The sequence below is a fragment of the Mesoplodon bidens genome (genome assembly GCF_964165515.1).
Source record: "Mesoplodon bidens genome assembly, chromosome: 2".
In the NCBI taxonomy this organism is placed as follows: Eukaryota; Metazoa; Chordata; class Mammalia; order Artiodactyla; family Ziphiidae; genus Mesoplodon; species Mesoplodon bidens.
The window spans coordinates 154,967,363-154,984,610 of NC_138177.1; the positions used below are offsets into that span (position 1 = coordinate 154,967,363).

General features: G+C 42.7%; 1 protein-coding gene across 18 annotated transcripts in view; it reads right to left on the minus strand.

The window, feature by feature from the left end:
* The window catches only part of MACF1 (microtubule actin crosslinking factor 1), a gene marked incomplete at its 5' end in the record, with an annotated part of 344,512 nt that overhangs the window by 78,068 nt on the left and 249,196 nt on the right, over positions 1 to 17,248 (minus strand). For 17 of the 18 annotated variants that reach the window (XM_081226357.1, XM_081226358.1, XM_081226355.1 and 14 more), the window contains 7 exons: positions 5,181 to 6,652; positions 7,569 to 8,064; positions 10,696 to 10,895; positions 11,594 to 11,723; positions 12,797 to 13,038; positions 13,695 to 13,757; positions 17,051 to 17,168. In XM_081226357.1, coding sequence (XP_081082483.1) covers positions 5,181 to 6,652; positions 7,569 to 8,064; positions 10,696 to 10,895; positions 11,594 to 11,723; positions 12,797 to 13,038; positions 13,695 to 13,757; positions 17,051 to 17,168 — 2,721 coding nt within the window. The remainder of the gene's footprint in view (positions 1 to 5,180; positions 6,653 to 7,568; positions 8,065 to 10,695; positions 10,896 to 11,593; positions 11,724 to 12,796; positions 13,039 to 13,694; positions 13,758 to 17,050; positions 17,169 to 17,248) is intronic. The other variant, XM_081226361.1, reaches the window with a different exon arrangement.

Sequence of the window (17,248 nt, forward strand, 5' to 3'; positions counted from 1 at the left end):
AAAAGAAACCGCAGATGCCAGGAAAAGTGACGAGATTTTTAAACCAAACACAGATCAGCACCAGCAAAAATAAAGAATCCAGGGCCCAGCCTGAGGGTGTTGCTAACTACACAGTCAAACCCAGATTACCAGAAGGTAGCTTGCCACGTCAATATTTATCTTAACGAGCACCTTTTCCAACTGAGACCTAAATTTCCCACATACGGGTGGCAATTTTCTCCTATCTAGGGCAATGGTTCTCAACTGAGGGAAAATTTTTCTTTCCAGGGGACATCTGGCAATGTCTAGAGGCATTTTTGGCTGTCACACTGGGGGAAGGTTGCTACTGGCATCTAGTGGGCAAAGATCAGGGATGCTGCTAAACATCCTACAATGCACCGGACAGCTGCCCACAACAAAGAATCATCCAGCCCAAAATATCAGGAGTGCTCAAGTTGAGAAACCCTGTTCTAGGGCATTCGTTTTACTTCCTTGGACCCCAGTAGTTCCTATTGGAGTAGCCTTGTTTAAGGAAGAAGGAAAAAACCAAGGCAGGCCAAGGGTCAGCACAAGGCAGGGCAGGCAGGGGTGGTGAGGGTCTACTCATCTTATCTTGACTGCTGTAAAGCGGGAGGTACCTAAACCTCCGGTGACAGACAGGTCACACCAAGTGTGATTTCCTTTCTCTCCAAGGGCAGGTAGATAATGCTAACCTCACTTGCTTTCTTCTCTGGTAAATCTAACTGGCGAAGACGAAGATGAGCTGATACTGTCTTTGTAATTATTTGAAAGTAAGGAGTGAATATCTATCATTGTGCAAACTGGCAGTCTCTCAGCTCCATGGCAGGCCCTGTCCTCCAAGGGTTTTCACACGTGCTCACAGTGAAGCTTATGCTTGCTTTTCGTGAGGCCAAAAAATCAGATGAACAGGTTTATGGGGCTTTCTTGTTCTGGCTTCATAGTAGGATAGAGGTCCCCAGACAGAAGCTGCAAGTGTATGCAGTCCCTGACCCTGGGCTAGACTCAGACTGAATCAGGACTGAGAACAGTCCTAAGAAAGCCTGCTGCCTTACCTGTAGCCCACCAAACCCCAGACCTCCACACGTCCTGACTGAGAGGCAGGCGTGGTTCCTGAGGGGGGTGCAAGGGAGAGGCTGGTGTAAGACTCAGAATAATCTCAATTCTTGGGCTTCCCTGGTGGCGCAGTGGTTGAGAGTCCGCCTGCAGATGCAGGGGACACGGGTTTCTGCCCCGGTCCGGGAATATCCCACATGCCACAGAGCGGCTAGGCCTGTGAGCCATGGCCACTGAGCCTGCGCGTCCGGAGCCTGTGCTCCGCAAGGGGAGAGGCCACAACAGTGAGAGGCCCGCGTACCGCAAAAAAAAAAAGAATGATCTCAATTCTTGATTACAAAACCTACATAGGGAATTTCAAAATGAGGAAAGCTTCTTGTTATCATCAGACTTACAGATTTCTTCTCCAAATCTGGAGTCTTTCTCTTCCCTTCCTAGGAAGGTCACCCTGGGGGAATTCTTTGACTTAAGTTTCAGTGAAATAAAGGTCCCTCCTTTCTTGTTAGACTAGTTATATATATACAGTTCCTTTTCCTCACTAATCAGAGACTCTCTTGTTCAGGAAAACAGAATTTCCTGAAGAGATCAGCCAAAGTCTTTTCCTTCCAGTTTTCTGCAAACATGCTCAATATTCTCTTTCGTGATTTCTGGAATGGCTTCTTCCTTTCTACTTCCAACAGAGAGCAGAACCCAGTAAAGCGCCTAACTCAGGAGGTTTGAGGTTTTTGCCTGTTTAGTGGGAAAGGACTCTCTTCCATTCCCATCTGATAGGTCCTCACTGGCTGTCCAGATTCTATCAATTATTCAGAAGAAATCGAGGGAAAAGTCTTTCCTAGGAATAATGACTTTCAGTTTTTCACATTCATTTAAGAAGGAAATAACTTTTCCCAGAGGCTAACTGCCTTTCCTAGCATTTTTCAGCACTGTTGCACAAGTAAGCCTGGGGTTCTCCACAGACCTGACTCATTTTTCTACTCTGACCATCCCCAGTGGAGTCAGCTAAGTCAAAGCACAGCCCACGTTTCCATCTCACAGATTCATACCCTCCTCTCTACAGCAGATTCTGTGCTGAGAGCGTGATCTCATTGTAAAAAGACAAGAGTTGAAAACTTAAAGCGAACACTGTTTTTTTAATATTTACCTTCATCTCTGTTTTTTCTTATTAAAAACAATTTGAATCTGAAAGCAGAGTCACACTGTACGCATCTGGTCTGCTGCTGGTGTGAGGCAAGATTAACCTATCGCTGGACTACTCCGCACGTTAACCCAGGAACTCAACGCTCAGTCACGAAAATGACTCAGTCCTCAGAATGGGTCCAAAAAGACCTTCCCTTGGCTCAGCCTCTAGGGAACTGTGAACTGACACACAGAGCTTTTCCCTTCTCATTATTTTCACTTCCCATGAGCTCAGCATGAGCTAAGCCAGTACTGTGTTCCTCCCCTCCTGCCTCAAAACCTTTGCTGGGAGGAGGCAACAACTCTTCCCAAAGCCCTTGACTTTACAAGGTGGACCTGTGGAACCAGGTTTCTGATTTGCACCCCCAGCTGGAGGAGGGTACACACGGGCACCCAACTTCACCACCCTCCTTCTCGCACTCATCTTCTCATCTTGCCTTGTCACCACCAGTTCCCTGCAGATAAACACACTGGCCCCAGCCGCCATATCCACAGTATTGGTGGTGGGAGGCTTCTTCTTCTTTTTGTTTTTTGTTTTGTTTTTTGTTTTTTTTTGCGGTACGCGGGCCTCTCACTGTTGTGGCCTCTCCCATTGCGGAGCACAGGCTCCGGACTCGCAGGCTCAACGGCCATGGCTCACGGGCCCAGCCGCTCCACGGCACGTGGGATCTTCCCAGACCGGGGCACGCACCCGTGTCCCCTGCATCGGCAGGCGGACTCTCAACCACTGCGCCACCAGGGAAGCCCTGGAGGCTTCTTCTTAGAAAGCAGCAAAACAAGTCTGTTATCCCAAGCAACTAAGCAGCTACTGAACCCTGAGTGCTGCTGGGCTACATACTACGATACAAATAAAATACGGGAATGTCCAATAATTTCTCAAAAGCTTTCAGCAGCGTCAAAATTCAGAATGTCTCTAGAAACCAAGGATTAAATGAAAAGGAAACAATCGCTTGTCCTCAAATCCAAACACTATATATGTCTGCCTGTGGATTCTTTTTTATATCCTAGGTCATATTTAATACAATTTTAACAGGCTTGTTTAGTTTGTTTTCTAGCTCACTGAAGATCAGAAGGACGGGACAGACTGCTCAAGGCAGACTCAGTGACAGCAGTGAAAGGTAAAGCAGTGAGAAATAATACCTGATATCAGGGTCATGGGGGAAGAGGCAGAAACTACATCCCCCCATGGATACATACACAGACACATACATCCAACCCAACCAGTACAGCAATTAGAGGCCCTAAACAAGGACTTCAATACAGAACTCAAACTGCATGGTAATTTAAGAACATTTAGTACAAAGCAGCCTCACCATAGTAGAGAACAGTATAATCTGTTTAGTAATGCTAACCTGCACTCATAAAAACTTACATACAATATAATGTTTAAGAAATTAGGCAAATAAAAGTTAAAATCATTCCATATAAACCAGAATCTAGTTTGATAAAACTACTGTGGTGCCTCAAGGGATAAGCTTCAATTTTCTAAAAAAACTCATTTAGTTGGTTAGACAGCTGATTCTAAGTAACCCAGATCCAAGTAAATCAGATAAATGAAGCATGCCTGTAGCAGAGCCTCTCCTTTTGAGGGGCTTACAATGGAAGAGGGAAGAAAAGCCCACGTGGTGAAGCAGGAAAGGCCACCCAGCCACTGGATTAGGTGTGGGCATTTCCCAGAGGATAACATGTGGGCTCATGGCTTTGAACTTTCTCTACCTACCCTTTCCTCACCCGGTGCCTCAAGAATCCCAAACACGACGACCTGTGTTGCTCCACATGGCACTGTAAGGGGGTCTTCAGCCAATGACCCACCTTAGTGTGCTAAACATTTCCCAAGCTAGAAGGCCCTTCTGAAACAGCCACCTTTCTGCACCTGGATCCTGTCTACAAATTTGTGATCTTTTTCGGGACCACGTGGCTCTGACCTGGCATCAACACCACCTTTCCATCCGTGTTTTTAACAGAAAGAATCCTAACAGGCAGGGGCTCTGAGAGAACAAATTAACTCTGATGGCAGAGTGTTACTGTGTAAGTAGGAACAATCACCACTGGTGATGGAAGTAAGGTATCCTTTCCAAATCTACTCCAGGCACCAAGAAGGAAAGAGCAAGCAAACAGGCCTCCGGCAGGGAAGCGAGGCGCTTTTAGGTTAAGCCTTGGGGTGAAAGGCTCATGCGGTGAGAGCCAAGACCCAGCAGACAGCCCTGGGTTCCAAACCCAGACCTGGCAAATTTGCGCTTTTGAGTCAACTCCTCTCACCTTCCCGGTTGTTTTAATATAGACTCACAAAATCTCAGGACTGGAAATTCTGACTCAGGCAAAGAATCAAAATATTTTTGCAGTTAAGGCAGTGCTTCTCAAACTCTCGTACGGGCAGAGAACTTGTGCTCTGGAGGAGTCTAAGGTGTAGTCTTAAGCACTACTTGCTGCAAGTGGAAAATTTCTTTGAAGTGTCATGTTTCGTCTTAATAATTCATGAGAATTTTTCATTTTGTCTCATAATACATCGATAATTTTCCCTCAAAATCTGTGAAAAAATCCACACTTTAGCAAGATGAGCCCATGTTTATCTTATGGATTCTCATACCTCAATACGAAAAACAGGGCCCTCAACAAACATTCACTACTGTTATAAAATTGGTTAATTTGAATTCTCAAGAATTCATAAGAGAAGATTCTTAGAGTAAGAAATAAGGTTTGGACATTTCTTTCTATACCCTTAATTTGTTATAAACATTAAAATAAATTACAATAGAAAAATGTTCAAACCTGTTGCCCAGAAGTCCAAGAGACTGTCTAGTCTCCAAACTGTGTGCTATGGTGGTGACAGAAGTGAGAATAATGAAACCAGGGACAGAAGTTAAGATGTGTACTCAATCGGTCTCCAAGTTACAAGAAAAGAAATACACATATTAGACAGAAAAAGATTAAAAAACAAGGGTAAGACTTACTTTAAAATCTGCTAATTGTTGGTTGATGACATCCACCTCGGTCCCCACTACCCACTGGAGCGCTTCCCCCTCCTCTGCTGCTGTGGTCATGTCATTGAGTGTTTTCAGCTTCCGATAGAAGTCCTCGACCCGGCCCAGGGTCAGCTCCAGCTGCTCCCGCCGAGCTTTACTCCTCTCCATCAGTTTGCCACACTGTTTGCTCAGGGCTTCTAGCTCCCTCTTGAGTCCTAACAAGTCCAGAGTCCCTTCTTCCTCCAGCATTTGTCGGCACTCTGTTTCAGAGGCTTCTATGTCTAACTTGAGGGCTTGGATTTTGTTAAGGAACAGCCGTACATCCTCGATCTGGGACTGGAGGCTATCAGTGTCTCTGCCGATAGCACCCATGCCATCGAGCTCATCGTCCAGGTCTGCCAGCTGAGAAAACATTTCTCGGACCCGGCAGTGAAACTGGCCAATGCCCTCCAGCTTGTTTTCCATTGCCATGCAACCACTGTTCACTCTTTGCTTCACTTCTAGGAACTCCTGCTGGGTGACCTCAGCTTGATGCAGAAGTTGGGAAGCATCAGATCCGTCCGGGGCATCTTCTACCAGGCCCCGAGTGAAGTTCCTCAGATAGTCCACCTGTGGCTCCAGGGTCTGCAGCGCTTCCTGTTGGGCTCTTAGCTTCTCCAGGTTCTTGTTGCTGCAGGCTTGAGAGCCAAGAGCATCAAAGATCTCAAGTTGGTGTTTGGCCCCTTCAACTTTCTTTTCAATATTCTTAAAGCTTTCCTGGAACTCCTTGAGCCTCTGAGTCATTTCTTCAAGGGACCCTGTTTTGGCCTGTAGCTCTTCTGTAATGGAATCCATGTTCTGGTTGATCCCAGCCTTCTCATCCCGGATATCATCCTCATCTGTTTCTGAAGAGTTGATCAGAATGTCAGCAGCACTGTTCAGGATTTCTAGCAGGGAGCGGCGCTTTTCCACCTCACTCAGCATAGCCTTCGATCTCAGGAGATTGGACTCCAGCTGCACTGGATCCAGAGTGACCCGCAAGTCAGACATCTTGACCTTACAATCTTCTATCCATGGCACGAGATCTTCCACATGCCACTGATATTTCTGAGCTTTCTGCAGACAGTCCTTGAGCCTGGACTGTCTGTCTGCAGTTTTTTTACTAAGCTCTTCCCAATGGCTCTTGAGCTCAAAGAGCTGGCTTTGTAAAGTTTTCTTCTCTTCTCCAGGAGGTACAGAAAGAAGCAGAGATTCTCCTTCTGCCACAATCACCTCATAGGAACCACTGTGTTGGTTAAGGTTCTTCTGAAACTCTTCATTCTCCTGTAGCTGAGACTGTAGCCGGTCTAATTTTGCAGAAATTGGGCGGTTTTTTGCTTGCTGGCTTTGTTTGTCATCCAACCAGGTTCTCAGCTCATCAAACATTTGCTGGAACTGCTGGGTGCTGGCAAGAGCTGCCTGGAGTCTGTTCATGCGATCAGCTGAAATGAGAAAATCAAATTTAAATCATCAAGTCTGGGGCCTCCCTGGTGGCGCAGTGGTTGAGAGTCCGCCTGCCGATGCAGGGGATACGGGTTCGTGCCCCGGTCTGGGAGGATCCCATATGCCACGGAGCGGCTGGGCCCGTGAGCCATGGCCGCTGGGCCTGCGCATCCGGAGCCTGTGCTCCGCAACGGGAGAGGCCACAACAGTGAGAGGCCCGCATACCGCAAAAAAAAAAAAAAAAAAAAAGAAAGAAATCATCAAGTCTGAACATGGCATTTAAAATGTTTGCTGAGAGTACATGGTCTAATCTTAGGAAAAGGAAATTAACACTAATTGAGGGTCTACCATAAAAGAAGCACATAGCGAGGCTCTTTCATAGACTATATCCTATTTAACCCTCACGTCAACCTTGTAAGGTGATATGAGTAACAGAAGTAAACTTTTAACTTCTAAGCTGGTAAAAAGCCATAAATGTTTCTAGAAAAAGAGGCGACAAATTAATGACAAATTTCTTCTTGTATAAGGCCATCCTAAAAAGTCTAGAACATGTTCTAATTTTGTATATATGGTATATGTGTGTGTGCGTACACATATAGCATGAAGAAAATAAGTGAGCATCAGTGAAAGTATGCGTGTAACTCCACCTATAAGTACCTCTATGAATCTCTACCTGCTGGCTAGATTTATATTAGTGTTCTTATCTCTTAGATTATGGTGTGTAAAGCTTCACATATTGCTAGTGCCCAATCAATTTGTAATGACCACGGCAGTCCTCACTGTAGGTGGACAAAGGGATAGAGTAACACTATTCTGAGTCCAAAAGCTACTTAAGGGTCGCCCTAGATTCTTGGGACCACTAATCCACTCCTCCTTTTGGCTTGTCACTAAGAATGGCAGCAGTGTATTCCTCACCCGCAAGGTCTTCTAAACCTTGGAGAGGCAGTGCAACAGTCTCCAAACGCTTCTTCAGTTCATCCTTGAGGTACTGCTCTCCAATGAGCACTGACAGTTCATCGCAGAGTGTCTGCGCCTCCTTAATCCTGTGGTCTAACTGCTCCACGTCAGATCGAATCTCGCTGGTCTCCTCCAACTGCTGCTTCACAGCCTCAGGTTGGGTGCTGATGGCCGACTGGCCACTCAGTCGCTGTCTGACTGCCTTCACTTTCTCTGACAAGTCCTGGAGCAGTTCCTGGTACTGCGTGCTTTTGACAATAGCTTGGTCAATTTGGCTGGAACGCGAATTAAGTTTGTCAGTCAGCTCAATCCACTTCTGATTGATGCTCTGGAGCTCCTTCTGTACTTGGCTGGTGGAAGGAGAGACATCTCCAGGGCCTGTTAGGATACCCTGAGCTGCCTCGTTCAGCTGCTCATGCTGTTGCCTACGTGCTTCAAATTCCTTCAGCATAAACTGTAATAGAAATGACACCAAGATGTTTAGAGAGAAAAGACAGATCTAAAAACACTGTCAAAACAAAAACTGATTTTGGATTGTGCCAAGCAGTGCCAACTCCTTTTGAAAATAAACCAGAAAACTCCAAAGACCAGTCAACTAGGAAAATGCAGTATCACTTTTAACAACTGCTTAATACAAACCTGTTTTGAAAGGATCATTGATTGTGTCTATTTTATTTCTTTTCCTTATTTGTCCTATACAGTTTCAACATCAGTTACTAAGGTTGGCCTTGTTTGGGAAACCAAAGTTTGTTTACTGGATGGGCACTTGTCAGCTTTGCCAGGCAAAACCCAGGCCTCTGAATTGGGAGTTTGGAACCCTGGGTCCCAAAGTGAGCTATATTACTGGCTGGGCTTGCCATTTCAACTCTTAATGCCCTACTTTTCTTAGTTCCTTTCTCGAATTCCCATCAGCACATATAATCTGCACATTATAATATACCACAATGAGATAAAAAGCTTCTTTAAAGCAAGTACCATTCCTTTTTATTTATTTCTATTCACTGTTTCACTCATCAAAGAAGTTGAGGTTACAGGCTCTGTAGTTAGACGCCTGGGTTCAAATCCTGACTCCATCACTCACTAAACTGTATAAACTTAGGCGAGTTTTTAAAAGTTCTCCAAATCTCAGCTTCCTTATCTGCAAAATGAGGACAGTAAAGTACTTACTTGGCTGTTGTTAGGATTAAACAAGAAAACCTATGGAAAGTACTCAGCACTTACACTGCATAAAAATAAATACGACAGGACCTCAAGGACTAACAGATGTGTAAATAATGAACTATAATAGAATGTAACAAAAGTTAAAATGATAAAATGCTGACGTGAACGTGGAATTGTGAAAGCAAGAAGTAAAGGTGGTTAATTCCTCTGGGGATGACAAGAGCAGAAGAGGGAAATCAGGAAAGGCTTCACAGGTGACACAATAAAGAATATGTGAGTTCTCCAAGAGAACAGAGAGTAAGGCTGGTTCAGAGAAGGGCCTGGGATTAGCAAAGGCACAGAGATCCTGAGATCTGTGAGTGCAGTGTGTTCAGGAAAGAACCCGTTATCTGGTGTGGGAAGAAGCCCAGGTATATGGGGGAAGAGCTGGCAAGACAAAATGGGACCAGACTGTGAAAAGCCTCATGCACCACAGTGAGCAGGTATTTGAACTCTGTTCAATAGGCAGCCAAGGGCCACAGAAGAATTTTAATATATTCAGATATATGATTTAAGGGGATAACTTGATAATTATGTAGAGGACAAACTAGACCAAGAGGCCCTTTAGCGGGCTGCTGCAATGGAACAGGCCCAAGATCCAACCCACCAGCATTTAGAGTGGAGAAGAAGAGAAGCTTAGAATGGTGGTTCTCAAATTACGGTCTGGTGGCCCCTGGCAGTCCCTAAGCCCTTGCATGGGGTCAGTGAGGTAAAAACTATTTTCATAATAATACTAAGACGTTATTTGCCTTTTAAAATTCTTGTTCTCTCACGACATCCGATATCACAACAGATTGACTGCAGAAGCAGAAAATCTGTGAGACTGTTCTATTAGCCAGACGTTTTTATTTTATTTCATTTCATTTCTCGCTATGCCTTGCAGGTCTTAGTTCCCCGACCAGGGACTGAACCCGGGCTCTTGGCAGTGAGAGCGCAGAGTCCTAACCACTGGACTGCCACGGAGTCCCAAGCCAGACATCATTAAAGAGATTTGCCAAAGATATAAAATAATGCCACTCTTATTCAATTTTTTACATTTTGGAAAATGTTATTTTTTCATAAAAATGTTATGTATGTTAGTGTTATGGTTGTATCATCATAATTTTAAAAATTAATTTATAAATACATACTTCAAAAATTCCTCAGTGTTTTAATACAGTTAATATTAATAGATATTAGTAGATAAACACAAGCTCTTTGGGATCCTCAATAATTTTTAAGAGTGTAAAGGGTTTTGGGATCAAAAAGTTTGAAAACCACTGGATTAGAAAAATATTTGTAAGTAGACCAAATAGGACTTGATAAATAACATGGATGCAGGGGCTAAAAGAAAGGGTTCTTTCAAAAACTACTCTTAGGGGACTTGGTGGGTGGTGAGAAGAAACAGAACAAGTTTAGGGAAGGCTATAGAACAAGGAAAGGGTCTAGGCAGGATTTCACTGGAAATGACATAATTGGACCAACCTAAATTTCGCAAATGTTGGGTACTGAGATCTGATCAGCAGAAAATCTCTAAGTAAAGCTGGCAGATGTAAGACACTGCATGAAGTAATGTGGATCACTACCACTGGGGATTGAAAATAAAATATGATTTACCATTTAGTCAGAAGTTCCCTGTCTCCCATCTGCTCATCTTACTGCCTCAGTCAACGATATTAATAATACAGTTACTGACATTAATGATATTAACAATACTGTTTGCTATTTGACAGGCACCATGATAAAGACCTTACAAGCATCTCATTTAAAGTGAGGAAATGGAGACTCTGAGAAGTTAAATGACTTGTCCAGGGTCATGTAAATCTACCTGTTGAGAGCAGCATTCAGACCCAGGTTCAAGTGCCTCTGATTTCTTTGCTCGAAAGCTTTCAGCCATACTGCTCACCTGGACCTGCTGCTTCTGTGCATTCAGCATGTTGGGGTCAATAGACAGGGGCCCCAGCACCCCCATCATCAGCTCTTTCTCCATTAGCCAGGGCCGGAGCTGGGATTCTGCAGCCTGGAAGCAGGCCAGATGACTTGCGGATTCCTCCAGCTGCCTTTGCCGAGCCATTGTCACCTCGGTGGCCATTTCCCATCGGGAATCTGTAGAGAGGAAATGAAAGAATGTATTCTTTTCTTTTACCCTCATCAGCCACTAGCCTGGTCCCTAAATTATGTTCCTAATATACTACAGGAAATGACCCCTGGAGCATTATTTAATATTTTTTAAGTTAAAAATAACCTGCATTTAATTTTAACTAAAGTAACAAACAGTTTTGTATCTTGACTGCAGTGGTGGCTATATGAAACTACACATGGGATAAAACTGCACAGAAGTATGTACATATATACATAACGCATGTAAAATACCTTATGTGACATATATATTATTTTTAACCTGTTTTTAAGCTTACTAATTATGAGCATCTTTCATGCCAAAAATTTTTTTCATACCAATACACATTCACCTACATCATTTATAGTTCAATATTATGAGCGCAGCATAATTTAATTCCTTCACAGAATGTTTAGATATTACCCATTTTTCATTTTTATCATCAATGCTCTTTGTCACAGCAGATTGTCAGTTTGACTTGCCCAAGAAAGCCAATACTGATACTCTGAGTGGAATCTCTAAATTTTTTCCACAATCAGGCTCATTCTCTAACCCTCCCTGCCCTTCTTGCTTGCTTATGACAATTAACTAAAAATCACTCCTGTTTATTGGGTATGCCGAAAGCCTGTATTTACTTTGAAGACAAGGAATTTAGTGAATTTGTAACACCCCAGTGATAACATACTGAGCTCCTCTTGCATTTTCTTCCAGTTTTCTGCTTCTTGTGAGTTGGGATATGTCATCAGTAATCCAGACAGGGCTTCCTTTACATTTTGGACTTTTGGAGAATTCTGTTCCAATTCAGCCAGGAAGGCCTAGGAGAAAGAACATCATGAATGCCATGAGATTTCTGGACAGGAAACAAAGCTGTGAGCGTGGAGGAAATGACGGCAAGACGGGGCAGCAATTACAGGCTCGACTTCTGATTCTATCCATGATTGTTTCATGATTTTAAGATACTTAACCTTTCTGCTTGAATATTTAATTAAAAGGAAAATCTAGGTGGCAAGATTTGAATTTCTTTTATGTACAACACATCAGTAACCCAATAAGAAAACTGCTAATCCCTATAAACTAAAAGTGTCAGGAATTGATGATGATGATGATGATGACGGTGATGACAGTAATGGCGATGTTTATGCAGTTGTAGGATATGACATGCTAGGCCTCAACAGGAATACTAAAATTTTTGGCAAAAAATTTTTACCGGATTTTCTACATGGTCTTATTTCTTCTGACATTTTCCCTAGGCCTACAAGTCAATCTTAAGAATGAACTGCTGGGCTTCCCTGGTGGCGCAGTGGTTGAGAGTCCGCCTGCCGATGCAGGGGACACGGGTTCGTGCCCCGGTCTGGGAAGATCCCACATGCCGCGGAGCGGCTCGGCCCGTGAGCCATGGCTGCTGAGCCTGCGCGTCCGGAGCCTGTGCTTCGCAGCGGGAGAGGCCACAACAATGAGAGGCCCACATACCGCAAAAAAAAAAAAAAAAAAAAAAAAAAAAAAAAAAAAAGAATGAACTGCAATCACAGCTGTTTAGATCCCTCCAAGAGTTGGAAAGGTGCTTTGATGGAATGGTTTGGCTTATACCATCACATTGAAAATGAGATCCCATTCTCAATGAACTGATGCTTCTGAGGAGGGCTATTCTCCTTCTGCAAACAAATCTGGTTTTGTTTCTCAGTCTGATGTGTAACCATTTCTAATTTCATAGGTAAGAAAATTCTCTGGGAGTTTAGGCATACTAGTCATTTGAAAGTCAAACATGCTGCTCGTAACGACTGGGTGGTTGGCCATGTCTCACTCTCAGGCCCCCGGGCTCAGGCAGGAACACTGGTACAACCGCCCCTTCCTCTTGGTGTTTGAGATGCAGCTAATGGGAACACAGTACCTTGTTAGATTCAGCTTGGGCTCTCACTGTCTCTGTCTTGGTTGGAGATGAAGAGGTCTCCATGCCTTTCAGGACTTCCTCTTTTAATTCCAGCCACTGCAGCACCGAGCTTGCCTCCTGCTGAACTTCCTGCATGCGGCTGAGGACAGCCTGAAGACTTTCCCGGCGTTCCCGAAGCACTTCCCCAAGTTTCTCATATTTCAGGTTTACATCTGACATGTCACACTGGATCTCCGTCAGATCTAGCATCACAGAAACAGAGATCAGACTGGGAATAGCTCTCAAGCATCCCCAGTGGTTCCTCACAAAATTATTCATCAGGATTAAGTATCTCTCCCACTCCTTCTAGTGAACTAGAGATGATCTTCCTGCTAAATCACATAAAAGTTCCTGTTTATATACAAAAAGCAAAAGAGCTCTCATTAATCTGATTTCTGATGTTGGCATTATATACTCAGATGTATAAATAAAATGCTAAGCAAACATGGGAGCAGCAAAGGTGAAGGGAGTGAAGTATTTGGGGCATTCTTCTACTTCCTCTTCTTTAAACTGCAGAGAAGAAAACCTAGCTGGGAGGCTGAGGGCTAGATTTAGACCACCTCTAGTATAGTTTCTTTATAATTCAAAGATTTGCATATATTTTCTTCCGGGTCTTTCCTTATTGGTCTTATCTAGTGGTCCAGTTTATTTGCTTAGTAACTTTATATCACTGGTTGCCAACCTGTTTAGCCTCTCGCTAGCAACAAAGAGGCATCACAGTTGCTTCTCCCCAGACTTTTACCCTCACACCCATCCTGGCAGCAATCCTTCCACACATATGGAAACATACACAGATGCAAACATGAACACTATCCTAACACAACCAATGAAGAGGCACTGTTGAAAATGGCATTCTCACCTTTGCAGGTGTGGTATCCGTTTACACTGCCTACAGAGCTTCCTACAGAGGGCAGTATGGAACCTGAGCAGAAGGACAGAGAGACAAACAAGGCAAGACAAATGTGTTAGGAATACATACAGGCACTGAATTTATTCTTTGGCACTCACTTTAAGCTCAGATATCAGGAAGTTAACACAGCACAAGACAACATACTCATGGAAAGAGACAAATCATTTTAGCTGCTGGGCAACAGGGTCACTGGAGGAGTTTCAGCTCCTTAACCCTAACCCTAACCCTTTCTACAGGAAATCCAAATTCTCCTCTTAAATCTCCAATTTGGATTCTTTGGACCTTGCCCTAATTTTGTGAAGCAAGTGTTAGTAGAATGACTAAGTCTTTAGACTGGCATTTGACATACTTTAGAATGAGGAGGATTTATAATACAGCCAAAAAGGTTCAACTTTAACATCAATGTTCTTCAACATAATAAAAATAAACAATAAGTACAATTAAGGACATAAAAAGCAGCATTCGTTTAGTAAAGACATTAAAATGAGCCTTTCCTATATTGTTTCAAAAGATCCCGTCTTTTTTTTCTCATGACTTTCTGCTCCCCTTCCCCCACCAGAAAACAGAAATTCTAAGCGTCAATAAATCTGGCTCATAAACATTCCCATAAATTCTGTTTAGGGTCTTTGGTTCTGTTTCTCATTACCACAATTTCACCTATATTCTCCCCAAGTTGATTCCTTGTGTTTCAGGAGTATCCCAAGTAAGTAAAAACCAGATCATGTAATTACAATGATTATAAAGAAATGTGAAGAATAGTTACGACATAATGTAACATTCAAAGGGCAGAATAAGACTCTCACGTGCACTGATTTCACTGTGGAAAAGGTCAAGTGCAAGGTTATATATTAGACAATAATGATTGTAAAACTTTTAAATGTTAACATTATTGTATTTTCAATTTAAAAAATGGATCAAACCAAAAGATCATATTCCACTGCAGTCTGGTGATGACCAAAAAGAAACCGGACTAGTAATTTGGAGAAGACAGTCGTAGCCAAGACTGTCACTAACTCAGTACGTGAGCCTTAATCTATGGACAGACCTCGGTATCTTCTCTGGGATATGAAGATAATACAACCTATCTTGTCAGCTCTCGTGGGGTTACTGGTGAGAAGTAGTGAGGTAGTGTATGTGAAAGCACTTTACGAAACCAAGAGAGCTCCACGACCATAAGGAACTAGAACACGCGTGGGTTTTCAGAGATGGAAGAGAACTTTTTAAGAGCACTCAGGCTAGTGATCTTCAAACTGATTTTCAAAGCACCCTGAGGAGGTGCTTTAGGGACTCTGTAAATGTTTGGTTTAATTTTAATATTCAGAATATATTCCTAAGTACTTAGAAATGGCAGTAAAACATGCACATTTCTATTATGTTGAACACCACATTTTAACCCAGTAGATATAGCCAATTTACGCTGCTTTTTGGGGAGAATAAAGTAGCTCCTGCACCTCTGTGCATACATTTAAACTTCTTTCTGAGTGTCACTGATGGGAAAAGTTGTAGTTCTTCATTAGCACTCGATTCAAACCTACATATGTCCACTTATGTACAAAGAAAAACATCTACAGCACACATGAATTCCATTAAATAAAATGACAAAAAAGGCTGAGGTATATCTACTCAGAGCAGGCTCTCATCAGGGTAGAATTGTGTAGTAAGAGAATTCTTAACACTTCGGATTGTAAAGTGAACTTTTAAAAACATTTGTCATCATTTGCAACTATTTATCTGTGTGAAACGTATTTTCTGGATACAATGCAACCAAGGAAAAAGCTGAGAAATAAATAATGAAGCTGTCATTCAAAAATTCTTTTTTTCCAAGTTTTCATATTCGCTAAGATAGCCTCAATATTCTTTTTTTTAATTAATTAATTTATTTTTGGCTGCATTGGGTCTTCGTTGCTGTGCATGGGCTTTCTCTAGTTGCGGCAAGCGTGCCTCTCATTGTGGTGGCTTCTCTTGTTGCAGAGCACAGACTCTAGGTGCACGGGCTTCAGGAGTTGTGGCTCGTGGGCTCTAAAGCGCAAGCTCGGCAGTTGTGGCACACGGGCTTAGTTGCTCCGCGGCATGTGGGATCTTCCCGGACCAGGGCTCAAACCCTTGTCCCCTGCATTGGCAGGCAGATTCTTAACCACTGTGCCACCAGGGAAGTCCCAATAGCCTCAATATTCTCATTGATGAATTTCATAATAGATAAATGCTATAAATTCACTTATATTTTTATTTGTCTTATAGCTCTACATGAGATTTATTTTTTAAAAAGATTACAGTACTTTAAAAAGTTCGAACAACCACTGATCTAGTCCAGAAGTCAGAAAACTTTTGTGCACCAGCCAAATCTGTCCCTCCGCCTGTTTCTGTATGTGAAGTTTTACTGGAACACAGCCACGCCCATTCATTTATATATTGTTTATGACTGCTTGTGTGCTACAATGGCAGAGACATGTAGTGTGACAGAGACCATATGGCCCACAAGCCTAGAATATTTACTCTACGGCCCTTTATAGAAAAAGTTTGCTGGGTGATGTCACACACTAATAAGTCAATGAACTTTGAAATTTAAGTGTTAGAATATAAAAGCCACCAAATCTCTGAAATGTTGTCACTTCTAGATAGTTCCAAGACTTCTTTAAACTTTAGGATACAATAGGAAAGTAGACATTCTCAGTAGGAAAAAAGAAAGTAAACTTTGCCCTTACTATTTAAGTGACTATAGGAGTGCATTAACATAGTCTGGTAATAAAACCTAGGAGATCCCAATTGACAACCAGCAAGTGACTGTGAGCTCAGAATGCATTTTGTTTGAAAGAATTAATTTGTAGGCAGAGATAATTCATATAGTTGGGCACAATCTTTGTATGCACTTCCAAGAAGTGTGTCAGTTCCTGGTGTACCAATACTGACTCCGAAACACTTAGCCTCTCCCAAGATATCATGTTTATACCCTCCAGGGCTGACCCTAATTTAAAGTTAATGCATAGCCATCCATTCACATATTTAAAAGACAGAAATTCCTCAAGATGGAAAATCCTATTTTAATCCTTCTATGTTCATTTGACAGTTCTAACTGGGCCAACTAGTCCCTTTACTTCTTCCCATCACCGGAAGGGGTTTTGCAAAATGGAGCAATGTTACAAAGGAAATGGGAAAACAGATCGGGTTGAGGGGAAGACTGCTTCATGAAACATCCTTGATTTTCATATCCAACCCTGATTCTAATGTTTATTCAATAAGGGGTCATCACCAAAGGGCAAAGGGAAGAATGATGTTTATTCACTACATTTTCAAGAGCCTGCACTCACCTGTCTTGGCTTGAGAATCAGGTGCTGTGATCTCCATGATGAGATTTTCTAAAGAAGTACCTTTGCAATTGATTTCTTCTACCAAAGTTCCCTTACTTGTCCAGTCATCTAGGAGACCCTGTTTAAAGAACAAAATCGCAAAATGTAATATCTGGAGGCTTTCTCCTCATAAGTAGGGACACCTGTTCTACATACACT